This window comes from Archocentrus centrarchus, chromosome 24 (genome assembly GCF_007364275.1).
Source record: "Archocentrus centrarchus isolate MPI-CPG fArcCen1 chromosome 24, fArcCen1, whole genome shotgun sequence".
Lineage (NCBI taxonomy): Eukaryota > Metazoa > Chordata > Actinopteri > Cichliformes > Cichlidae > Archocentrus > Archocentrus centrarchus.
Window position 1 is genome coordinate 18,243,785 of NC_044369.1, and position 26,056 is coordinate 18,269,840.

The 26,056-nt window shown below is 40.7% G+C and overlaps 2 protein-coding genes across 3 annotated transcripts; both read left to right on the plus strand.

Annotated features, from left to right (window-relative positions):
• On the plus strand, positions 1–3,350 carry iyd (iodotyrosine deiodinase). Its single transcript, XM_030721768.1, has 5 exons — positions 1–263; positions 1,375–1,578; positions 1,685–1,844; positions 2,029–2,185; positions 2,297–3,350. The coding sequence occupies exons 1-5, from the start codon at positions 65–67 to the stop codon at positions 2,477–2,479; spliced, it is 903 nt and encodes a 300-aa protein (XP_030577628.1). The 5' UTR covers positions 1–64; the 3' UTR covers positions 2,480–3,350.
• Positions 3,351–4,790: 1,440 nt separating this feature from the next.
• On the plus strand, positions 4,791–21,134 carry sec63 (SEC63 homolog, protein translocation regulator). 2 transcript variants are annotated; one of them, XM_030721744.1, is made up of 20 exons: positions 4,791–4,914; positions 5,617–5,716; positions 7,229–7,343; positions 7,519–7,631; positions 7,737–7,798; positions 9,042–9,100; positions 9,264–9,314; positions 9,409–9,517; positions 9,758–9,852; positions 11,016–11,148; positions 12,839–12,928; positions 13,058–13,203; positions 13,324–13,471; positions 14,944–15,026; positions 15,435–15,503; positions 15,620–15,775; positions 15,920–16,105; positions 16,263–16,463; positions 17,731–17,835; positions 18,749–21,134. In XM_030721744.1, exons 1-20 carry the CDS (start codon positions 4,791–4,793, stop codon positions 18,884–18,886), a joined length of 2,283 nt encoding a protein of 760 aa, XP_030577604.1. In that variant the 3' UTR covers positions 18,887–21,134. The 2 variants fall into 2 exon arrangements, with proteins under 2 accessions (XP_030577604.1, XP_030577606.1); XM_030721746.1 differs by having other exon boundaries at positions 17,731–17,751; positions 19,039–21,134.
• The last annotated feature ends 4,922 nt before the right edge of the window (positions 21,135–26,056 follow it).

The following is a 26,056-nucleotide window of genomic DNA, read 5'->3' on the forward strand; positions in this document are numbered from 1 at the left end:
TTCAGCTGAGGTAAGCTACACAAAGAGCGAGTGCCCTTGGCCTGTTCTCTGCACTCCAGCGATCATGGCACTCCTGTCCGTGTTCACGCCCTTTCTGGCGGTAGTTTTGTGCCTGGTGATAGGCTTTATGCTGGTGAAATCACGGGAAACGGAGACCTCATCCACGTCTCCAAGCAAAACTAAAGGGGGGACAAAAGGGGGGAAAAGGCCATGGGTGGACCAGGATTTACAGGATGATACAGACACCACAGCAAAAGACGGAGGTGAGATCTGACCTGAAGTGTTTTGTTTTCTATGGCTGAACTCTGTTTGTTTGCTTGGCTGGTTGCATTCCTTGGAGTCAGCTGCATACTGTTCCAAACGACCACAACTATTTACATGCAATATAAATTGAACATTGTTTAAAAAAGAATTTAGAATATAGTTTATAGATTAATAAAAATGTTTCTAAAAGGTTTTGGCAAAGGTTCTACATAATAAAAGGGACTTCTGAAAAAACATTTTTTTTGATTGGTTGTAGGCCTATTACATAACATTCCTCCCTTTTTTTAATGACACTCCACAACTTGGCAAAGCCAGCACTTAGTCCTAGCAGATAAGACCCTCTGAGGCTCTTTTAAACATTTTTGTTTCCTATTTTAATGCTATATTCACACTTATTAAATATAGAAAAAATGGCTTAAAATAATACTGATTTGCAGTGTACAGTGCTCTTTTATGATTGATCATGAAGGTGACAGTGTGCACAAATAAGTTACCTTTCATCTCTCTGGCACATTAGAGCCCTGTCTTTCACGGTGTAGTGTGCATGCCAGGCTGTTCCATTTGTATTTATTTTGGCCACTAGTTTTAAAGTTTAACCCCAGTTACCAAAAAAAATTGTAAAATTGTGTAAAATGTAAAAGGCAGCGTTTCTCAGATGGGCAGAGGTTCACCAATCTGCAAAAAACAGCATCTACAATTTGTGGAACAATTTCAGAATAATGTTATTTAATGTAAAACTGTGAACACTGAAAATCTCATGATCTACAGCACATGAGATTCAGAGAATCTGGAGAAATCTCTGTGTGCAAGGGACAAGGCGGAAAATCAGCATTGGAAGTCTGTGATATTCGGGCCTTTACCTGACACTGCATTAAAAGCTGCCATGATTCTGTCATGGAAATCCCAAGATCATGGGCTCAGGAACACTTCCAAAAAGCATTATCTGCATTATCTGTGAACACAGGTCACTGTGACATCCACAAATGCAGGTTAAAACTCAATAATGCAAAGGAGAAACTGTATTTGAATGTGATCCAGAAATACTGAAATACTTTTTTGGAATTTGGGTTGTATTTTACGGGCATCTCTCTCTGTCGGTCATCCTTTTAGATGATGATGATGGTGACTGGGGGGACAGCACTGAAGAGGAGAGCCTTGCACATGTGCCCTATTCACCACTGCGTTACCCTGAGGAGACAATGCTGCAGAGATCCGAGGAGTTTTACACTTTGATGAACCAGCGGAGGTCTGTCCGATTCATCAGCCCAGAGCCGGTCCCACGGGAAATCATCGATAATGTCATTCGCACTGCAGGCATGAAATGTCATCAAAACATAATCAATTAGGATTCACTGTAGGATGTTAGTTTTAGCTTGATTTTGAAGAGTTTTCTCTGTCTTTCTGTTCTTCCTGTGAGCAGGTACAGCACCTAGTGGAGCACATACAGAACCCTGGACGTTCGTCGTGGTGTCAGATCCAGATATGAAGCATCAGATTAGACTGATAGTGGAGGAGGAGGAGGAGATGAACTACCGCCAGAGGATGGGGGAAAAATGGGTCCAGGATTTGGCCAGATTGAGGTGAACATACTCTTACTGCAGGCAAACACACATTTCTGTCATTAGACTTGTTAAATGTACTAACTTGGATAACATTCAGTTCTCCACTCATTTTCAGTTATTATCTTCCAAAGTAAAATAACCTCATTGTCTAATTTGATAGGACGCTGCTTTTTTTTTTTTAACCACTTACCTCCTCTTGCAGAACAAACTGGATTAAGGAGTACTTGGATGTTGCTCCATATCTGATCCTCATCTTTAAACAAACCTATGGGATTCTACCAAATGGCAAGAAAAAGACACACTACTACAATGAAATCAGCGTGTCCATATCCTGTGGGATCCTTCTGGCAGCATTACAGGTCAAAACTGAAATCTTTTGAACCACTAAGGAATACAGTTTTTGTCTTTCCTGTGAAATCCAAAAATAAAGCACATGAATCTGACTGTTTCCTCTCCATCTGCTTTATCAGAACGTGGGTCTTGTTACAGTCACGTCGACGCCCCTCAACTGCGGCCCCAAGCTCAGGCCCCTTCTTAAACGCCCAGCAAATGAGAAGCTGCTGATGCTACTTCCTGTTGGTTATCCCGCCTCTGACGCTACTGTGCCTGACTTGAAACGCAAGCATCTGGATGATATTATGTTGCACATGTGAGAGAATCCGTTTGCAAAGAGCAAAATATTTTGTATTACTTCATCAAATTCTTTGCCCGTAGCTGAGAAATCAAGCAGACACGTGCCTGATATGACTTAGAAATGCTTTCACTGTAGAAAGAAGCAGAGAGTGAGGGCCCTTTAAAGCAGTCTTCAAGTGTGTAACTAATCAGATAGACAACCAAGAGTGGGTGACATTAATCATTTCATAGCCTTCAAAACAAATTACTAATTGACAAACCTAGCTCTTTTTTTTTATTTTGAAGGCAAAATAAGTCCAATTTTGGTGTATATCTAAATAAGAAAGGTATTCTTTCTGATTTTAATAACATAATTAAAGTCAGATTTAGTTTGAATATTCCTAGCGTGGCACTACTTGAAATCTATAGAGCTGATAATATGTGGATATTATATGTGACCACTGTGTGCCTCAACAGCTCGACAAGAAAGGGGAATGATTTGACATATCGCTTTTTAGCATATTTCAGTTATACAAAAATCAAATTGAATTGACATTACCCAAATACAGTATACAAATAAAATACTATCATTTACTTAAATTGTTTATAAGTGTTCTATTTGGGGTGGCTGTGGCTCATGAAGTTGAACGGGTCATCTACCAATGAAGATGACCTAAATAAAGACTTTGAGTGCTCGAGCAGAAAAATGCTATATGATCCATTTATTATTTAGTTGGAACAAATAGCTTACAATAAAGTGATATACTTCATTATTAGCTTCTGAGATCACTAGGACAGTGATCCCAGGAGCCAGCTGAGGTGGTTTGGGCATCTGACGAGGATGCCTCCTGGGTGCCTCTTGGGCAAAGTGTTCCGGGCATGTCCTTCTAGGAGGAGGCCCCGGAGCAGACCCAGGACAACCTGGAGAGATTATATTATCTCTGGCCTGAGAACGCCTTGGGGTCCCCCTCAGACGAGCTGGAGGAGGTGACTGGGGAGAGGGAGGTCTGGGCTTCTCTGCTTAGGCTGCTGACCCATGACCAGGCCCCGGATAAGCAGAAGAAAATGGATGGATGGATGGATGGATGGACTTTGTTATTATTATTATTAAATAACAGTATTTTTTTCATTCAAGTATAAATCAAGCAAATGAACCCAATATGTTTAAAATGTATGGAAATAACTGGCCCAATAAATAACTTGTTTTTAAAATAGCTTACATAGTAACTGGTGATCATTTCGTATATGGAAACTGTCACTGTGAAAACGTGCCCACCACTCTTCTCTATCTCTCTCTGTCCTCCACACCTCTCTGGGGTTCCACCAGGTTACTAGAGAACCTACAGTCTGATATGATGGAACCAAAGCAGTTGAAAGTCTTCTGTGTCCAGCCTTCTTCTTCTGATTTTAATCTCAGAGTTGATGCCTTTGGAATTGCTGCTCGTGAGCTTGATCTTTTTGTTTCAGATTACCAGACGAAAAGCTGAGGCTGTCTTCGACTGTCTTGCTTAACCCTAATACATTTAGTAAGTGATGTTTTGGTCCAAGGAGATCGTGACTTGTTACTGAGGCAGAGAGAGAGTTTCTGGATATTTACAGACTTTGCCACCAAAGGGACTGAATGATAAACTTTCACTCAGTGTAATGTTACAGTTTCTTTTTGAATGAAATGCTTCATCAAAAAAGAACGAGAATCATTATAATAAGTGTTCTACTGAAGGTAATACAGTCAATATCATTGATGCTTCTTAGAAAATTATTTAGTCGTTATATTTTGTACTATTAAGTAACGATTTAAATGTAACTCCAGCATAGTCTCTACATCGTTACGTAATTAAATAAAAAATGAAAAAAATCTAATGGCCTAGATCAAAATATTTCTCTAAGTGACACTCAAATACTGCTGTCCCTGGATTTTGGAATTGTGCTGAAATAATTCTCTGAAATTACTGAATCTGATCATGTAATCCTTCGGCTAAAGTCATGTCATATATGTGATGTTTGCAAAAAACAAAAACAAACAAAACAAAACAAACAAACAAACAAAAAACCGCATTTAAATATCTCGTGTTAAATACTTCGAACTGAATACTTCCAGCTCAGCTATCTCCTCCGCCACCTCTAGGGGTCAGTAAACACGCGGGAAAGGTAGGTAAAAAAAAAAAACTAACAGAAGAAGAAGGCAAACCACACTGCGCAGGCGTACACCACGTACACTGATGCACCCATACCACCGAGCGCTCTTGCCTGGGCTGTGGCTAGGTAGCTAACGGTCTGTCAGGTATCACACATTGGGCTTGAAGGGGGAAGCGCAGCGGTGGAGAAGAAGGGCGACCCAAGCGCCGCTACGAAATGGCCGGGCAACAGTTCCAGTACGATGACAGCGGCAATACCTTTTTCTATTTCCTAACGTCCTTCGTCGGACTTATTGTGATCCCGGCCACATATTACCTCTGGCCCCGGGATCAAAATGCTGGTAAGGCCTGATGTGTGGCTCAGGGCTAACTGAGCTAACTAACTAACATGAGCTAGTGTAACGTGAAGTCTTTTGGCGGTAGTTTGGCTTGTAGATGACTACCCAGTTGTCCTTTTGTTCGCCTGCATTTGGATCTCCCTTCAGAAGCAACCCAGTGAAACAGGCGCTTGGAAACAGGAGCTAACAGTACAGCTACAACACCAAAAGCCAGCGTCAATCTTGGCAGGCGCTTAAGTTCGCCTTTGCACCTTTATTGACTCCCCTCCTCCTCCTCCTCCTCCTCCTTCTCCTTGATAGCTTCTTATCAGCGCATTATCTTAGTACGTTTTTTTTGTTTGTCAACAGTGTGTATCAAGTGCAAGCTATTATGTAACTTATGGTCTCAAACTTCATGCAGCTGGTCTGTTGGGAGTAGCTGAGTGGCAGGTCACCGGTTATCATGGTGACAGCAGATATTTTATTATGATTTTAAGTTAGATTAATTAACTCTCAGCCATTAAACTCATTAAATCTTAATTTTTCCACCTTCTACAAAAAGGATAAAGTAATACAAATTTCGAGCTGATTGAAGCAAACATCATCAAACCCTCTTCGTGCCACAAGATTTCACTCTGTCTAGTCAGTTAAGCGTCAGTCATCTTATGTGAATTGTTGTGGTGTTATTATGCATCCTCACTGCGACTGTGTTTCCTCTTTTCTCAGAACAACTCCGTCTGAAGAGCCTGCGGAGGGTGCACGGCAGATGTCTGTGGTATCGGCTCAGGCTGATGAAGTCGCAGCAGAGCATCGTTCCAACACTAAAGTGAGTCTGCTGAGTTGGATTTGGGTTTGTACTTTTAGCAGCTTGCCTCGCACACAGTTTTCTTGTTGATTGGAGTATTTCCTCGGCTTTCCTTTCCCAGGAATATATCTGGAGGTAACATCTATGAAAGATGATCTCTCATTTATTGCTGGCTTGAGACTACTTTAGCTGATTGCTCTCCTGAATTATTCATTGTTTTCAGTTATGTATGGGACTTTTGTTATGTGTTTCTCTTAAGCTGGTTGCAGTTTTAATTTGATTACTTTCATGGAAATATCTTTATCACAGAGAAGATTCGTAGATGTAGTGAAAGAGGACATGCAGAGGGTTGGTGTGACAGAGGAGGATGCTAAGGATGGGGGTAAGATGGAGGCAGATGAGCTGCCTTGGTGACCCTCAAAGGGACCAGCTGAAAGAAAATGACGATGTGCATATAATTATGCTGACTTATATTTGGACAGGACTTCCTGGGCTGTATAATAACAAGCTTGTGTGCTTTGTTGTTTGCCTTCTTGTTGAATGTCACATCACTGCTTTTGTTTGGGAGGGACTTGCCCAAGCTGATAACACTGTGAATGCTCAGTCATCATCTCAGCACTGTACTTGTTTCTGACAGCATAAAGATTCACTCTGTGTGTTCCCAGCTGGACAGAGAGAATATGTTGCGGTGCATGTTTGGCTTGTGTGTGTGTGTGTGCTTGTGTGTGCTTGCTTTGATGAATTTTTGGCACAAGTCCAGCTTGTGTTGGTTACATGTGATGTGTGCTGTGGCTGTAAATATTTAGCGTTCTTGCTTAACATTTATCTTAACATCGTCCTGGTTATTCTCAATGCTGTTTATTCACTCTGAGCAGTTTAACAGCTTTTTACGCCCACTTACTCCTCTCTTGCTCCATCACTAGACCCACATCCTGTGTTTACACTCAGTATTTAACAACCGGCATTTATAATCCTTCCCTTGAATGGCTGCTCTTGGTACAGAAGCCGGTGGAAGCACACAGCATGTTTACTGAGCTAGAAGAAAGTCATAGTGATCGTCTCAGCCTTCCTCTCAAAATCTCCGTATCTGTTTCCCTCTTACAACTGTATCATAGCGATAGTGTTTATTATAGGAATCCATCATGTATTTTTCTAGTTGAGCAACTCAAACAACTCTGGCTAGTGAGCTGTTGTCAAGGCAACAGATGCTGCAGAGCAGGCCACAGGTTTTTTTTTTTTGCCATTGTCATGGAAACAAGTTCAACTTTGATGCATAAATACTAAACAACAACAGTGGCAGAGCCTGGCATGTCCTTCTGTTTGTCTGTGTTTTTTTTTTGTTTTTTTTTTCCCAGTGTTTCCTATTAAGATTTAATGTTTGTGGTTTGTAATGGTAAAGGTCATTTCAATTGCAGGATTATATTATTGTGATTATAGTCATTGCAAGAATCTCAGAAAATGACACATGCCTTATACGGGCTCTACAGCGCAGATGTTTATTCGTGTTCCCTGTTTGTGTGTTAACATTTTCAGGAAAGCAGCCTTGTTATTTGGGTGGCTTGTGTTCCTGCTGCTAGCCTACAAGGTGTCCAAGCTGGACAGGGAGTACCAGGAGTATAATCCATATGAAATCCTCAACTTGGAACCGGTAAACACACACATTACAAACAGTTACATCTTTTATTTTATTGTATTAGAGACACCTCTTATTTCTAATCAAAACGTATGTTTCTGGACTTCTGGGACTTTTCAGTATACTTTAAATTATGGCTGATTGTCTCTGTTATCTACAGTATATGTGATGTGGTGCATTTATGTTTCAGGGTGCATCGCTGACAGAAATTAAGAAGCAGTATCGTGTACTGTCACTCAAGTATCACCCTGACAAAGGGGGCGATGAGGCCACATTCATGAGAATTGCCAAAGCCTACGCTGCGTAAGTGACATTTTGGTTTTGACTTTATTCCTCCCTGCAAAAAGGGTAATCAGCTTCTTCTAGTCCAGCATTTTGGGATGATTAATTAATCTGCTTTTTCTGTAGTCTGACCAATGAACAGTCACGGCTGAACTGGGACCTGTATGGAAACCCAGATGGTCCAGGAGGTATGTAAAGCTAATCTCATGTACACCTGCTTAATGCACTGCTGCACCTTCCCTGCTAATGTTAGTGAAACAGTTTCTTGTTAACTGGTAGTAAATAATTTGAAACAGATTGTATGAAACAATAAAATGCACACACACACACACACACACACACACACACACACACACACACACACACACACACACACACACACACACACACACACACACACACACACACACTCTCTGTGTCTGTGGGGCTCTATAACGCACATTTACTGAGTATAAAATTAGCACATATTTGGATTTTCCAGCTTCTTGAAATGTAATTGTTTAAACTCAGATTATTAAATATGTACATTTCAAGCAGTGTAATAGTTTTACATAAATTACTTTGTTTGTGACTAGAAACAAAGCCAATTTAAAAATGGTATGTTCATCAGAATCTGTTTGAGGCTGCTTGCCTCTGATATGGAGCAGAATCTGTAAGCAAAGGAAGTTTTTAGTACTGTAAGTTTTCTGGTTTGTGTTTGTAGTTTGCTTGTAGTTAAAGTTCTACTGACCTTGTTGACACTTTTGAGCAGGCATCGGTTGCATGCAGGCGAACAGAGTAGAGAGCAAAGAGATTGCGTGCACTCTTTTAACAGTCGTGCCATCTGACAACAATTTAGCTTTTTAAAAATCTGCATTGACTGGCGCGTGGAACAGGAAGTCTTAAGTCTTGATATCGTTGTCTGTTATTTAGACATTCTGGCTACACCTGTAGCCCCAGAAAAGTAAAGCGTTGCCTCCAGAGACATCAGACTACCTGATGGCTTCCCAAACTGCCTTCAGTGAAGATAAATTTTCAACATGGTAGACTAAGATCGTGTTTAGATTATCAACCGTCCCAACAGTTCTGCAAACTTCTTGTTCAGATGCTGAACACCCAAATCATTTCCACACCGCAGTCGTCTTCACCTACCGCTGCACCTCAGAGATGAGTAGCGCGCCCTGTGAGCATCACTCTCATTGTGTCACAACCAGCCGTGCCTTTGCTAGGTTCAGTAGAGTAGAAAAGTTGGAATGGGCTGATCCATGATATGATGTTCTTTTCACTGAAAATATTAAGATCATCAACAATATAACATCATTAGATAGCCCACCCTTACAAGTAATGTGCATTTCCTATGCTATACAGAGGAGTGCTTTCAGGATTGCCTCCAGAATGTAAAAGAGGAAGTTTCCTGTTTTAGTTATTGCCTCTCATGTCTCCCTTTTCTAGCAACCAGCTTTGGTATTGCCCTGCCTGCCTGGATTGTTGACCAGAAGAACTCAATGCTGGTATTGTCCATTATTTCATTGTAGCTTTTACCCTTAAACTTTTTTTTTATAGCAGTGAGCCACTGTATTCCAAAGAACCACATTGTAATCAAAAGCCACTATATGGACAGTTGTAGATCAAATTCTTAGACTTGTGAAGATCTTCTTTATTTTCATTTTGTAGGTGCTGTTGGTTTATGGACTTGCCTTTATGGTCATCCTTCCAGTTGTTGTGGTAAATTTTCACCATTATTTCAAGTAGAAATGAAAGGCATATCTTTTTATAATCTGGATTCATCATACTGTTTGTTTTTCCCTTTGTACTTTAGGGGACGTGGTGGTACCGCTCAATCCGATACAGTGGAGACCAGATCCTCATAAACACCACTCAACTCTTCATGCATTTTATGTGCAAGACACCGAACATGAACATGAAACGTGAGTTTCTGGTTCATGTACTGCAGCGTTCCACAGAGTAGCACATGGTTTAGTTTACTTGGCAAAGGTTATGTGGTTGATGTGATTTGGAGATGGTTAGCAAGTGCAGTCACTTCAGTCTTAAAGGTACAGATGCTTTTTTTTTAGTTATGATTAATATAAAGGTGTGTTGTATCTGTATACAACTGGAGTTCCTCATTGCATTAACGAATTCTGTTTTTGACTGACTGCGACCTCCAGGGTTAATCATGGTGTTGACGGCAGCACTTGAATTTGACCCTCGCAACAACAAAGAGGCCACCATACGACCCACAGACAACGTTGAAGTGCCGCAGGTAAAACAGCAGAGTGCTTCTGTGGAAGAAGCTTCATCAGAGAAGAAACTTCGTTTGAGGGAGATGTTATGTCCAGATATTGTTTTTCTTTTTATGTGTAAGATAAAATATGATCACACTAAAAGCCCAAATCTGTCACTCAGACACCTACTCTCTCTTCTCTTCATTTTTTAACGGCTTTTTCGGCCTCTTTGAGGGACAATGATGATAATTTGATCTCTGGCTAATTTTTTGGGTTAAAAACAGGAAGTGATGCTAAAAGCTCCGGTCACTTTTTATTAATTTATTTCCATTGCTGATGCAACAGCTTTACAGGAGCCTTCAGGAAATGCTAGAGCAGACGAACTCCTGAAATGGGCTAACTTATGCTTGAGTCACACTTGGGAAAACAGTGATTGGAGATCAAAGTATGACAAAAATCATTGACCATGGCTGCTTTGAAGATGGGTACCAGGCCTGATGACTTTTGTACATCAGGATGGCAAATAAGACTGAATCAGTGTGCTCTCGGTTTGCAATTGAGTGCAGTCAAGTCGGTAGTTACATGTAGCGATTAATTGGGATAAGCTGGCAAAAATGGCAAATCTGTTGCCGTCTACATACAAGGAAATTTACATTAAACAGAAATTAATATTAATACATTCAGAGTCCAGTCAGACCCTCATAGATTTGAAACAGAAATTCAGAAATGTAACTGCAAATTGACAGAAGTACTCAGCACCCTCGCTTTTACACAGGCATGTAACCAGAACACAACCAGCTGAGCTGAATCCTTTATTACGAAGAGACACATCACAGACTAGTTCTGCTCTTTGGTGTAGACGGACTCAGATTGGTTACAATGTGTTGGCAACCTGTCTGCGTTTACAAGATGGACCAATTGTTTGCAGACCTTTGCCAGTCGCAGTCAGTGCAAATGAGACTGATTATTTGGAGACAGGTTGCCTCGTACCAGGTGACCTGTGTGATTGAAGGCTGTCAAAAGGCTGAGGTTTTTGCACTGTCAACCTCTGAGCAACCAGCTGGTCACCACAACCACTTCCTAACAGTTGCTCAGTCTTTAGTCTAGTGTGACTGAGCCAAATAGCAACGTTAAGGTTTGATAATATTCTGAAGAGTACAGTACAGGATATTATAACGACTTTCTCCCAACTGTCCTGCAGTTGATCCGTGAATTAGGAAATATCAACGTGAAGAAGAAGGAGCCTCCATTTTACTATCCCTACAGTTTGAAGGCCAGGGTCTTGGTGCTAGCTCACTTGGCTCGCATGGAGGTGTCTGAGGAATTGGAGGAAGGTAGGACACATGCTCTATGATACTGAATTAAATTTTATACAATTAGTATTTGTATTTGTCAAATTATTTCATTAAAATGTTTCTGTAACGCAAAGAAGGTCTGACTGTTGAACTTCGTTTACAGTATACCCTCAGCAGTGCAGACATAAACAAATACAAAAGCTTGTGTATTCAAAATGAAATGTTCTGACTTGACAACTTAATCTCCAACAGTCTGTGCAGCCACTGCATTTCCCATTTCTGGAACTCGACAGACAGTTTCTGCCTTTTACGGAGATACGCATCGTGTTAGATACAAATGCAAATATAGATGACATCAGGGAAAGCATATAATTCTATATTAATTTTTGGGGGGGGGTGAAGAAGCTTCATTTATCAGCCCCCATAAACCTTTTGAACAATTGTGCCAGATTGTCTTGAAATTTTTTTTTTTTTTAAGAATACTTTATTTTACTTTTTCAAAAATAATATTACACTTATAACAGAACAATATCAACTCAGGGACAATCTCGATATCTTTTGAGTAATAAAGCAAATCTAAAATAAAAAGACAAAAAGATAAATTAATTAATTAAAAAAAATAAGATAACGTGTTAATAATGAATGAACATAACAAAAAAGGTGGGGGGTTAATTTTTTTAATTCAAATTAATTATTTTATCAGATCAAAGTGAAATTACTTATTGATTGAATTGTATTCTTTTTTTTTTTTTTTTAATTTTCAGTTTTTATTGAAATGATTTTCCAAACAAGTGTACATCCAAAACATTTACACATTTTTTTTTTTCAACACCAACCATGAAGAGTTGTGCACACATTTCGTACATATCTTGTACAAAACTACTTTACTGTCCTCTATATTACACATCCTATCCCAACACTTCCAAAACAAAAATAGGTTCTCTTGTCCATACTCTCCTCCCAATCTTCTCACTGAGTATTACCTACATCCAAACTATTTACACTCTGTAGCACTATAAGGGTTCCCCCAAACCCAAACTATTATTCACCAAAATCTGATCTCAGCAGTGATATATAATCCAACCAATCTTTCCAATAATTTGTAAATTTGCCATATTCTAATCTAATGTAAAAATTCAGCCTTTCCATCATATAAATATTATGCGTTACATCAACCCAATCTTCCCATTTAGGAACTTCTGTCTTCAGCCAGTTCCTAGTGATGGCTTTTTTACCAGCTGCCAACATAATGAATTGGTATTCTTGATGGGTGTCCTGTGTGTAAGAAAAAGATTAGAATCAAGTTTAACAGCATTTATACGTTTTCTGCATCAAATGAATACACACGTTTGTATGGCAGCTCGACACCGCTCGCTAAACCATTAATCTGGCTTCGTCGTACAGCCCTCTGGGCAGAGGGCATTTAGATACTTGGCTAGCACAATGAACTCATGACCAGTTGTTATCTTTTAATTTATTGGGATAACATCCTACACAGCAAAATCCTTGTCACAGACAAACTTTAATCTTAGTTATAAAATGTGTAGTATTGCATTTAATTGAGTGCAGTCACACTTTAATGTTCAGTATTTAAAAAATGTGGTGCATAATAATTATTTAAGAAGTTTCCAATTTGAAAACTCATTTAATAAGCATGACTCAGATCATAAAGTTTTGTGGGTTTTTTTATATATATATATATTCAGAACATGTTGTGTTTCTTTTCCAGATCAGAGGTTTGTGGTGAAGAAGACTCCAGCGCTCCTCCAGGAGATGATCAATGTGGGCTGTCAGCTTATTTTCATGGCCAACAGCAGAGGTTTGCATACATAATACTACACATTATGACAGATCATTGATTACCGTTATTAATATTATTTTATTTGCACTGGTACTTAATGATCCCTCTGTATGCTTTTCATAAATGCTAATGCACGGCTCTCCTCAGGTTTCAATGCTCCTCGCCTCGTGACAATAGAGAACTGTATGAAACTGACCCAGATGATAGCTCAGGGCCTGAAGGAGTCAAAGTCACCGCTGCTGCAGCTGCCTCATTTTGAAGAGGAGCACCTCCGGTACTGCATTTCTAAGAAGGTATCTCACAAGAGTTTGCATGTGCACACATATTGTGTGCAATATAATGTGAGATAAAGATGCTTTATGGTCAGCAGGTCATGTAGTCTCTCACTGCTATCCTCCTCCTCCCTTCTTTAGTATAAGGTGCGAACCCTCCAGGACCTGGTGAGTTTGAAGGACTCTGACAGACGAAACATGCTGCGTTTTCTTGGGGAGGAGACGTACGACGAGGTCATGGCTGTGCTGGGCAGCTTCCCTCACATCACCATGGATATCAAACTACAGGGTCAGTCCTGAAAGACATACTTTGTTTGGCCATAGCATAGATCTGTGGCAGGGTCATCTGCTGTTTTTAAATGGACTATTTTCTGGCCATTAGTGTTATGTATCCAGCTATGTTGTTTAATATGAGGTGCCCAGTTTTGGATATATTGGCTGTACATATGGAACTAGATACTACTTGCTCAAAGAGCCAAGAAATATGCCCCTCTTTTCAGAACTCATGACACAGCTATTGTACCAGGGGGGAAAAAAAAAAAATCAGTAAACTTTGTTGTGAGAAGCTTTATTGGATTGTGATCTGGTGACTGTGGAGGCCATCCGAGACTATTGACATGTTCAAGAAATCAGTTTGAGATGATTTGAGCTTTGTGATGCATTATCTGTGTTACAAATGGCATGTTATCTTGCTGGACGCAGCGGTCTGAAGATGCGTACACTGTGATCGTAGTGAGCAACAATACCCAGTTGTTCTGTAATTTATGCAGGGTTCAGTTGGTATTAAGGGGCCCAAAGCGTGCCAAGAAAATATCCCCCACCAATACATCACCACTCCTCATACAAGTGACTGATTTCTGTCACAGCAGAAATTGAGGCTCATGAAACCAGGTCCAATTTTGACAACAGAAGATTGACAGCTGAAATGTAGCCTCAGTTCCTGTTTTTGGATAACAGGAGTGGTACCTGATGTGGTCTTCTGCTGCTTTATCTGCTTTAAGGTTCGATGTGTTGTGCATTCAGAGAGGCTCTTCTGCATGCCTTGGTTGTATTAAGTGATTGAGTTACTCTTACCTTTCTGTCACCTCTAAGCAGTCTGGCCTTTTTCTTCTGACCTCTGACATCAACAAGGCATTTTCTCCCAGAGAACTGCAGCTCAGTGGATATTTTCTCTTTTTAAAACCTTTCTCTGTAAACCCTTGAGATGGCTGTATGGGAAAATTGTAGATCAGCAGTTCCTGAAATACTCAGACCAGCTCATCTGACACCAACAGCGTCACTTAGTAAATCATGTTTCTTCCCAACTCTGATGCTCAGTTTGACCATACATGCTCAGATCCATTGAGTTGGCTCAATGGCTGATTAGATTTTTCTTTTGGCTGATTAAAGTTTTCTTTTACATCACGTGGATGGCTGGGTGCATGTGTGTTGCTTACCTGGAGAACACCTGGCACCAGGATGCACAATGGGAAGAAGGCCAACACAGTAACAGGCAGGTGGCCATAATGTTACGCCTGATCAGTGTATTTTCTGATTTAATGCTTCTAAAGCTGATATTTACAAAACTGGCACCAAAACAATGTAGATGATGGTCAAAAGGCTGGTGGTTGTTTTTGTATGGCTCAGTGTTGTAAGCCTGGTGTGGCTAAACTGCTGATCAGTTGCAGTTTTAATCATTAAAAGGAATTTGAGACAGACGTGTGTACATTTGTATTTGTCTGTGTTTAACATTTAGACATTAAAATTTCTTTGTCTTTGCAGTCCTTGACGATGAAGACAGTAGTAACATCACAGCAGGCTCAATCGTCACAGTAACCGTCACATTAACCAGGAAACGGATGGCGGTAAGAAATGTTTCCGTGTGATTCAACACCACCATATTTGACACAGTAGTACAGGGGTATTCAACTCCAGGCCTCGTGGCCCAGTGTCCTGCAGGTTTTAGATGTGTCCCTGATCCAACACACCTGAATCAAGTGGCTGAATTCCCTCCTCAGTATGCAGTCAAGTTCTCCAGAGTCCTGATAATGACTTCTATATTTTACTCAGGTGTGTTGAAGCAGAGACACATCTAAAACCGGCAGGACACCGGCCCTCGAGGCCTGGAGTTTAATACCCCTGCAGTAGTAAGTTACTAGAAAGCAGCTTCTGCTGCCTTGCACATGCACTTCTGTGGATGACCATTAGAGTGCACTGTTGACTGTATGCATGACTGGAAAACATCAGTTAATTCTGCCTATTGGTGTGTGTAGGACATGTTTGAACAAGAACAGGAGTCACTGCCATGTCAAGGAGATGAAACTGCCACTACAGAAGAAGCAGTAAGATCACACACTCATGATCAGTTTGTTTGGGCCACATATGGCCATGTTAAAAGTTCAATGGTTTAAAGAATCTTGTCATGGTCACTTTATCTTTTTTTTTTTTTTGTCTAAAGCAAGGAGACACAAGTAAAACCAAAACCAAAGTGTGGCAGAACAAGAATAAAGGGGCTAAGAAGACAGCCAAGTCTAAGAAAAAAAAGTTAACCAAGAAGAAGGCCACTCCTGCTCCTGCCAAAAACAAGCAGGCCAATGGCAGTGTGGCAGGAAATGTAAGCATCCACTCACTTACCTCACTTACACCTGAATTAAACTAATGCTAACGTGCACGTATTCTCAGATGATTATAAAATCAGCGGCGCTTTCAACATAACCTATCGTTTTTTGTTTTTGTTTTTTTTATCTTGGTGTCGCAGGAAGTTGCAGCAACAACGACGACAGCAGCAGCTGCGGCAGCAAAGGAGGAAGAGGACGATGCATCAGACAAAGGCAGCGAATCAGATGAGGGTGAAGCCAACAAGGATTCCCCCAGCGAAAGAGACGAAGACAGCGACAAACAGAGCGACACAGAAGTCGATGAGATGGGCGGTGACGATGAGGAGGTAAGAGAACTTTAAATGGGTGCATACGTCATTATTAAGATTTAGGAGTAGGAGGCATCTCACTTAGAAGACTACAGAGTTAAGGTCCAGCTGATAAACTGAAGGAAAACACTGCCTGTATCAAAGCTAACGTCCTCTTTTCATACCTGCCTGTCAGGAGTGGGAGGCGTTGCAACAAAGCATCCAGCGGCGAGAGCGGGCCCTGCTAGAAACCAAGTCAAAGGTGACGCACCCAGTTTACAGTCTCTACTTCCCAGAGGAGAAGCAGGAGTGGTGGTGGCTCTACATCGCTGACCGCCGAGAGCATACCCTCGTCTCCATGCCCTGCCATGTGTGCACACTAAAAGACACAGAAGAGGTGAGGCTGCAGCACTAACTATTTACTGGCACGGGACGTGAGCTTATGCCTGTGGGGGGGTGACTCTTGGGAGAAGTTTTGACTCATCTTTTCAAAGAAATTATTTCATATTGTGACCTCTTGATGGATCATTTACCCTTAATAGATCATCAAAATTATTATTTTTGCTTCAGTTATATATATATGCTATTGGCACATGCATCATTGTACAGTCAGTTCTGCGTGTTTATATTAAAATACTTTGTAAATATCATGTGGATTACACAATAATCCATATGAGGTAGAAAGGTCTTAATAAGTTAGTGTGTTCCTGTTTCTTGTGCCACCTTGCACATGCCGTTGCTAGGCAACCCTTTGCACTTGTGCCACTTGTCATTATTTCCTCAGAGTTGTGTGTGTGTGTGTGTGTGCGTGTCTGTTTGTTTTGCACAATTTGCACCTCTGATCATGGTGTTCTGCAGCAACAGCACAGACTGATGGTAAGAAGGGAAAAGCTTGACAAGGCCATTTTAAATGTGCATGACCAGCTAACCCCCCCCCCGCACTCAAGGACTGTAATGAGAGGTGTCGCAGGTCACTGTCAAGAAATCAATTAGTCTGTCACTTCAACAGTTCCTTCTGTTGTTTCGCACTGTGTAACTGTTAATATGCTGTGCTTTCATCTCTGGCCGGGACAGTTAATAGCGGCTATGATCACAGCTCATTCTGTGTTGACACGCTGAATAATAATTAGCTTCATTGTGCTCATAATGGGCTGTTTTCCATATGTAATTGCACAACATAGTAATCACAGCCTGAGGCAATGTTGGGCTAATATTTACAGTTGGACCTCATCATCATGCTGTGGTTTATTTGTAATTACCTACCACGCTGTGGCCCTCTGCTGCTAGATGATTGTGCATCATCGGTGACAGCAGACTGTGGAAGTTTATAATATTCAGAGTGTTTGTCCTTTACCTCCTTTGGGATTAGTGCATTAGTGGTTTCTATGGAGACAGAAACTGGTTGTCTTTGTTTATATGGAGGCGATTGTATTTTTGCATCAGTCGCTGCAGTTCAGCCGCGATGCATAATTGGTACATGAAACAACCACCCAGCTATATAACTGCACCTTGAATGCTTCTGTGATTAGATTTGGGGTGAAAAAAGGGATTTTAATCTCTCTCTGACCCGATTAATTCAAGAAACATGAAATTAACATATTTATTTGTGTGTGTGTGTGTGTGTGTGTGTGTGTGTGTGTGTCCTTCCATGTGTTGTTTTCCAGGTGGAGCTCAAGTTTTCAGCCCCCTCCAAAACGGGCAACTACCAATATTCTGTTATCCTTCGCTCTGATTCCTACCTGGGACTGGACCAGATCAAACCACTCAAGGTGTGTGTTTGTGTGTTTGAATGGGAGAGGGGGGGGGGCTTCCACTGGCTTGCTGAGCCAATCAGTTTAAATTGTCTTGGATATGATGGGTTTTCGTTACCAAAGTGGCTGGAATAATAAACCCACCAGCTGCAACCAAATGTAGCTAAGCTCGCTGAACAATGGTATTGATTGCTGCCAAGATGTTAGGAAGGAGGGTATTGGCTGCTAGCCAGAAGCAGCATGAGTTGCATTGTTATAGGCCGAGCACTTTGAGTGCACTTAAGGTTTGATGTTTCTCCTGTCAGTAAAGAATTTATTTATTTCACAGCTAATCACCTTTAACTTGAAATGTATCTTTAAAAAAGCAGTGTTATTCAGTGTTGTTCTTTTTGAAGCGGGTATGTGACTGCTGTTTTAATTCAGGGAGCATGTTGTGTTTGCAGTGAAAAAGTCACGTCACACAGACATACTGTATATGGCTGTAAATTACAGCTTGAAACAAAAAAGGAAAAAGATTAATATGTGCTATTTCATCACAGTTAAAGAGGATAAATGTTAAAAAAAAAATGATGCGTTACAGTCAGCAGAGGTGTGGCACAATGTATGGGCCAAACACAAAATAAATAAATAAAATAGCACACAGGTGAGAGAAACACTTCTAGCATGATACATAATTAGTATCAAACACGAAACATAACAAATGTTAGGGAACTCTGTTTATGTGTAGGTATTTGAGTCCTTACTAAGATAATATAACAATGCAGCTTGTTGTCAGCAGGGAATTGTCCTAAATAAAGCAAGGCAGATTCAGTTTATTATCAGCCTCATAATAAATAATAATGTTAATGATTTATGCAAATAATGCACATAGACTTGAAAGTGTAAACTGCAAAACATCCTTGTGTTAAAACAAGTCCTTGTGTTTCCTTAGTTGGAGGTCCACGAGGCCAAGGCCATGTTGGACAACCACCCGCAGTGGGACATCCCCGACACAGAGGAGGAAGACGAGGAGCAGGAGGACAGCGACGGCATCGAGGAGAGCGAAGATGACGACGAGGACAACGACTGAGCGTGCGCACGCACTCGGTCCTCTCCCCCTTCCCCTCCCATGGACTTGGCCACACATTCACTGCTGACCCCACTCAAGTCAGAAAGCAGTCAGTGAGGAGCAGCAAAGCCACAAACACTCACAGTCACCAGGGACAGTTTATACATACAGAGCCCTCCTCCATTTAACCTTTACAGAATCATGGACGGTGACCCGAACCCCACCAACCCTGAAATTCTCTTTTCTACAGAGACTTGTTTGTTCACTTTCCGCTGCTGGTGGAAGAGAATTCTGTGAATACTAACAGGCCTGTTTTGTGTGAATGGGTGTGGGTGTGAGTGCAAGTGCGTGTATGGTATGTAACCTTGTGTGTCTTTGTACACGTATGAGAGATGGATACACTGTGGACTGGAGGACCTATTATTATTATTATTATTATTATTATTATATGGGCTCTTTTCTTCTTTTCTTGACAGGGAGTGGGGATGTATAACCGCCAATTCCATTTGCAAAATTAAAAACACTGATCTCCATATGGAAATCATTTTCAACACACTTGCTCCTGTTTTTAATATCACTTGGCGCCAATGTTTTCCACAGCAGTGATACTTTCTATTGTACGTTTATACCACAGAAGTGCAAGCTTTAGTCCTCCTTGCTGGGGATCACAACCAAGTCAGCCATTGGGATATTTACTTACTTCCACTGTTATACCAGCCATTGATTTGTCTGTACTTATTCATATGTTTGACATATGTTTCTACAGATGGATTCTGATCTGATCTGTTGTTCCCCTGTGATTCACTTTAAAATGTATTTTTCCAAAAGAGACAGTGGTTGGTTGAAAGCAGGTGGAGCTTGAGTGGAAATGTGACCTCCAATGTAACTGGGAGAAATGGGGAAGAAATGTGCAGTGTTAGGATTTGTTTGAATGAGTCCTCTAATTAAACTAAAGGTGTGTCTTCAGTCTTTTATGGGGCTAAGAAACACACACACATATGTGACTTCCCTATCCATCCTTTTTTTGTTTGTTTTTTTTTTTAAACAGTTGTGGCACATTCCAGTGTGAACTCCTTGTCTGAAAAAGGCCTTATGAATACAACAAATAGTGCAACATACAAGCCCTTGGGTGCTATGCACCAGTGAATCCTGAGAGAGCAGAAAGAAAACTTTTTTTGTGTAACAATCTAGTGTTTTTTTTTTTTTTTTTTTTGTCTTTCCATAATTACCTGTAGCTCATAAGTCTTGGGATACATATCACCGATCTTGCCATCACAACGCCTCCTATTAAGTACAGTTACTTTGTAGTTCTTTGTGCATTGTGAGTGTAAAAGTGAGTATGATATCCTTGTTAGGCGCACACAGCACTCATCTGAGAACTCCCTCGAACAAAAAGCTGTTAAACTTGTAGTGTAAGACTGGGCTTCTTCTGGCGAGCACCTTTTTTCTTCAGCAGAACTGGTTTAGTTGTGCAATTGCTGCCATTTGCGATGGAGCGTTTTCCCACCAAACCTGGAAGGTTTTAATTTTTCTGTCTGATGCACACAAAGCAGCTCAGGCTCCCATTTTCATTACAGTGTTTTATTTTTTTAAATCTGTAGTTAAAATTAATTTAACACATAAATGTATGTCTTGTTTTGTTCGAATCTAACGTTGATTTTTACATGTGTTAGACTTTGGGAGGAAAAAAAAAAACAGCTTCCTTGAGTAGCACTGTGGGCTCTCACTGTATGTTGACAACTTGGCAGTTTCAGTTTATAAAAGTAATGTGTAATCTATCACCATAAATATCCATGCAACGCTTAATTGTTTTGGGGGGTTTTTTTTAAATATTTTTTTTCCGTTACAGTGCTTACTCGTGTGTCATGTTCGTGCGGGAGAGAGAAAAGTGTAAGCATGCTCTCCTAGCACCACATACACACAATCTCACATGCACAAACTATACTCATCTGTAGTTGTGTTCAGAGCAGGTGTATGCTAACAGGTAATATTATAATCTGCATATTTATCACTCTACAATAGAATGTAGCATCAGTGATTTACGCTGTGTGTGTGTGTGTGTATGGGGGGGGGACTGCAGCAAGGTTAAATATACCATCTCACCCATGACAGACCTTATCCAGGCAACTGGCCGGCAGGTTGCCTCAGTTTGGACAAATGATCACCCAATGACTATCTGCCACTTTTGTTTACAAAGGAACTGTCATTGTAAATGGAAAAATATATTATTTGTATTTAAAAATCATTTCAAATAAAAACTTTTAAATGAGATGGTTCCTACTGGTTTATCATGTAAGGAAAACAGTTTCTTGCCATATGAGATCTCATGGTATTTTGTTGATGTTATAAAGAAATCTGTTAAAACTGCTTTCATTCATGAGCCCTGCAAACTTGCAATATTTATGAGCTGGCCTTAAAGGCCTGCCCTGTTTGTTGCAGTGAGATCACTTGCCTTCGTGTATGATTGTATGTACATCATTGTTGATCACCAGTATGGCTTGGCTCCTAATTGTATAGGGGACAAAACGTGCTCGACCTGCGGGTGGTTTTTGTCTTCTACCAGGGGCCTGGGAGCTTGAGGATCCTGCGCGCTATCTTAGCTGTTCCCAGGACTGCGCTCCTCTGGACAGAGAGCTCAGATGTTGTTCCTGGAGTCTGCTGGAGCCATTCTCCCAGTTTGGGGGTCACTGCCTGGGTGATTACCACATAGACCACTGTTACCTTCACCTTCCACATCCTCTCTAGCTCTTCTCTCAACCCGTGGTAATTCTCGAGCTTCCTGTGTTCCTTCTTGCCATCACTTGGTATTGGAACATCTATCACCTCGGCTTTTTTCCTCTGCTTGTCCACCACTACTCTGTCCGGTTAGTTAGGCATCACTAGTTTGTCTGTTTGCATCAGGAAGTCCCACAGGATCTTAACTCTGTCATTCTTGAGCACCTTCGGGGGGCGTGTCCCATTTTGACCTCAGGACTTCCAGGCCATATTGGGCACAGATGTTCCTGTATACTATGCCAGCCACTTGGTTATGGTGCTCCATGTTTGCCCTGCCTGCTAGCATCTTGCACCCTGCTGTTATGTGCTGGATTGTCTCGGGGGCATGTGTGGATCATGTCGGGGCCTGGTGCTGTCCCTCTTCACATCTGAGCCTCTTTCTTGGATGTCTGCCACTGTGATGGTTGCTGTATCCTGTTTAGGGAAGTTGTGGTGGTCTGGTCTTAGATCCACTAACCACTGAGCTGTTGTGTGTTGAATCCTTCTCCTAAGTGTAGGACTTTAAACTTAGGGACTAACTGATTCACAAAAGATAACATTTCTCTTTATTTGCTTCTGTACTTATATTGGTGTTAATCTCTATTTTTATTAATTTAGTTATTCAGTAATTAATTTATTATTCATCTATTTTTGTTAAATTTTTCTTTACAAAAACATAAAATTGTGTAACTTATTGCAACAGCAGTCCACCCAAGAGTTCACTGTATAGCTGCAGTCTTGATTTATGGGTTAGTTTGGTCTTGTATTTTTTTTAATGATGGAGCAGCCAGAAAGTAAAAATTATGACCACTTTGTCCAATATTCTCATTTGCATAATGACATGAATATGCATAAGACAATATACAAAACATGTGGGTGATACTATTGTATTCATGATACAATAACAAAAAAAAAAACAAACAAAAAAAAAAAAATATATATATATATATATATATATATATATATATATATATATGAATATATTTATGTAAAAATGAAATTTAAAATTAAAATAAACCCAAATGAATTCAAAAGTTAATTAAAACTAAAATACATGTAACTGAATAAGGACTTGATTTATTTTTATTACTAATTTATTGTATTAATTTGTTTGAATTTTTCGGCAGTTTCGGTCCTCTATAGATTCACGTCTCCATTTTCAGTGTGTGCCACTTGTTTCTGGAAATGTCACTAATTTCTTTCATATCACAAGAGCGCAGTAAGACAGAGGATGGGCACGGAATGACTCCAGCCGGTACCCTGTGTCTGCGTCCTGTTGTGGGGGTGGGGTGGGGCGCACCAACGGCTCCTCTGGGTTCCTCGTCTGAGGAACAGGTGGGAATTTTGCATTTTGCAAATTTGGGGTGAGCTTTCTGCGATAACAGAATGATTTGGGTGATATCATTACTAGATCTCAATATGTAGCCAAGTGTAACGACTTTGTGGGAAATTTATGGTTATATTAACATAATACAAACGGAAGCAGCCCTATGAATATTTCAACGTAACGAGGCACACAAATTGTTAATTCATTTACTCCAATTTAGATCCATTTTCGTTGTTTTGTCTGGACTCATCTCACACCCCTGCAGTCCATGCCCACCAAGGAGTGTTTTTGTGTTGTCAAAGGGGGGCTGAGCCTCTTTCAGTTTGAGTGCTGCTACTTTATTTTCGGCGCTATCTCTCCCTCTCCCCTTAACCCGTGGAGGTAAATGCAATAGGCTGCAGCTTTGAGGCCAGATAGGAAAATTACCCACACCAGCAGCTCCTGCCAACGATTCAGTCACACTTTTCCCCTCAACTTGCGCCCAACAGGACGTTTCAACTCCTGTCTTTAAAACCAGCGGACAGCGTTTCGGGAAGGTGAAGGCTGCGGCTCTGATTCCACGCTCTGAACCAGCCCGCTGCGCTCGCTCGCTTCCCTGCCGCATCTGCAGGGGTGGAACCCGGACTCGTCCGGAGCGAGAACCCCCTCCTCTGGTGTTTGCGCTGCATCTGATGCCCCACGTACGGGCTCTACAGTGTGCGCTCAGCCAGCCTGCTGTGGAGAAATTGATTCCTGCTGATGAATCGACCGCGTCGAGATAGGTAAAGACCATCCCATATCCTGAAATGCCTGGACTCAGAGCGTATAAATGCACAAATATTAATTAAATTACTGTAACCTACCAGGTCAAAATACACTCATACTAGGGCAACAGATCACCTAATTATATTAAAGCTTGTATTATCTATTACAGGATGTCATGCTCCCTGTTGATTATCTTTGTATTAACAAGATAATGATAAATTATATTAAATTACATACCCACTTTGACATCTGTATGTGATATTGTAAGAAGGACTTCTGTCATGGTAATTATTTTCCCATGATGCATCACAAAGGTTGATTACAGTGAGGTGTGTGCCCCCTCATTACCTCATGTGGCCACTTTGTAGAGAAACTGTTTAGTTGCACGGCCAGTGTATGGAAACACTCTTCCATGGGCCCCTGTTCATGGTACACACTGAATATGCTGGCAGTCAACTGTCTTCCCCTTCATCAGCCAAAGGAAAGACTGAGTTTCGGCTTGAGTGGCGTTACTGATGCCACAGGAAGACTGGAAAGAAAGCACACAGTAAAGAACGCTTTACCTCTGCTTTCATACTGGCAGGAACATCTTGGAGTTTGTTTTTGGGTTTGAAGCCAAGCCAGCTCGTTCCAAATATGCCCACTGAAAATAAAAATGTAATAAGTGGTTGCTTCACTTAGAGAAGCAAAGCCTAAAGATTTTTTTTTTTTGTGCTGTTCCCTTTCATAAACACACTGACCCTGAGCAAAATTAAAAAAAAATATTGTATAGTGGTGGGTGGTGAAATCAGAGAAACCAAGGCCTGCGATCAGTGACAGAAAGTGTAATCAAAGGCATCATTGTAGCAAATCTCCACTTATTTTTAAAGAGTAGTTAGTATTTTAATAGAGTACAGAAGGACATTAAACTTGCAGTTTTGTTTGAGAAAGCTTTTTCTAATAAAGAAAAGAATGGAAATGGACACATTATTGGTTCTTTAACAGCAAACACACAAGCACACACAGCACGGTTTAGATGAAGGTCAGTGTTAACAATGAGAAAGCAGCTGCACTGCTGAAAGCAGCTTGCTGGATTTTTTTTTTTTTTTTTTTAATTTTGCCTAAAATTCCACTTTGGCCACCAAAAATGTTCTCAAAGCTGTGCCCGAAGGTGCTGCGGCAGACATGAGGTGCAGTTCTGCTGATGCCAAATTCGATGATAGGCAAAGCTGAAAAAAAAAAAGGTTACATTTTAATTGCATTTTCAAACAAAAATGCTCCAAAATACATCACTTTAACATTTTCTAACAGACCAAACGATTATTAATAATAATAACCCAGTTATTTTATTCATACCAGCACTTTTTGGCAAGAGCCACGTGCAAATGCAGATACCTTCCTTAAAATTGCACTCTATTAATTTACACATTCCACATTCTACTTTTGAATATTAAGGCTTTCTGTTTGGCAGAAACACCTGAAACAATAATGTATACTACTGTCATTGGGAATTATTTTCAAAACTGATATAATCTTAGACCTTTTGTGTATCTACATTTTGTCATTCCCTGCATGAAAGACCAGTAATTATAGTCTCTTCAACTTTGACCTATTAAGTAACCTATTTGTGCATGCCTTACTGTGTACATTTTGGTCTGATGTGGTATTTGCAGAGCAAATGTAACACTGGGACAGGATGTGATGCTCATAAAGTACATACAGCGTGTTTCACCATTAGGTGTGTGAGCAAAGCCGCACTCTTTAATTGGAAAGGACTTTTATTTAAGCCTTTCTGCTGCTTTCTCCATTAGTGTCTTCCTCAGCTTATGTGAACGAAAACAGCTGTGTGTGTGTGTGTGTGTGTGTGTGTGTGTGTGTGTGTGTGAGAGAGCAGGTGGGTGTATGATTGAAAAAAAAAAAAAACTAAACCCAGCAGCTACACTCCTGGCGAAGCTCCAAACCACAATGTTTAATAGAGTGACAAAGTAAAGCAGCCTGCTGCTCTTATGGGACCCAGATCCGATAGACAGAAACAGAAGCATTCCCCTGCATGTGAGTCTGTGAGTGTGTGTGTGTGCGTGTGTGTGTGTGAGTGTGTGTGTGTGTGATAACTGATGTTTCAGATTTTTCTGTAAATGTATATTTTTGAGGTTCAGGGCAGACTTTTTCATCTTCACCCTGAATGTGACAGTCTGACACTGAAGAGTGTTTTATCTGCACCCCCCCCCCCCCCCCCCCCGCCCGTTTTCCTATATTTCCCCTTTGTTTTTTTTTCTAAAAAACATTCAAATATCTGGAACTTGTTTTACATTTTTTCCTCCTCCCTCTCTCTCGTGCCAAGTTTTTATCTCGCCTCCCCCTGTAACTGCCAGCCTCTCACTTCTCTT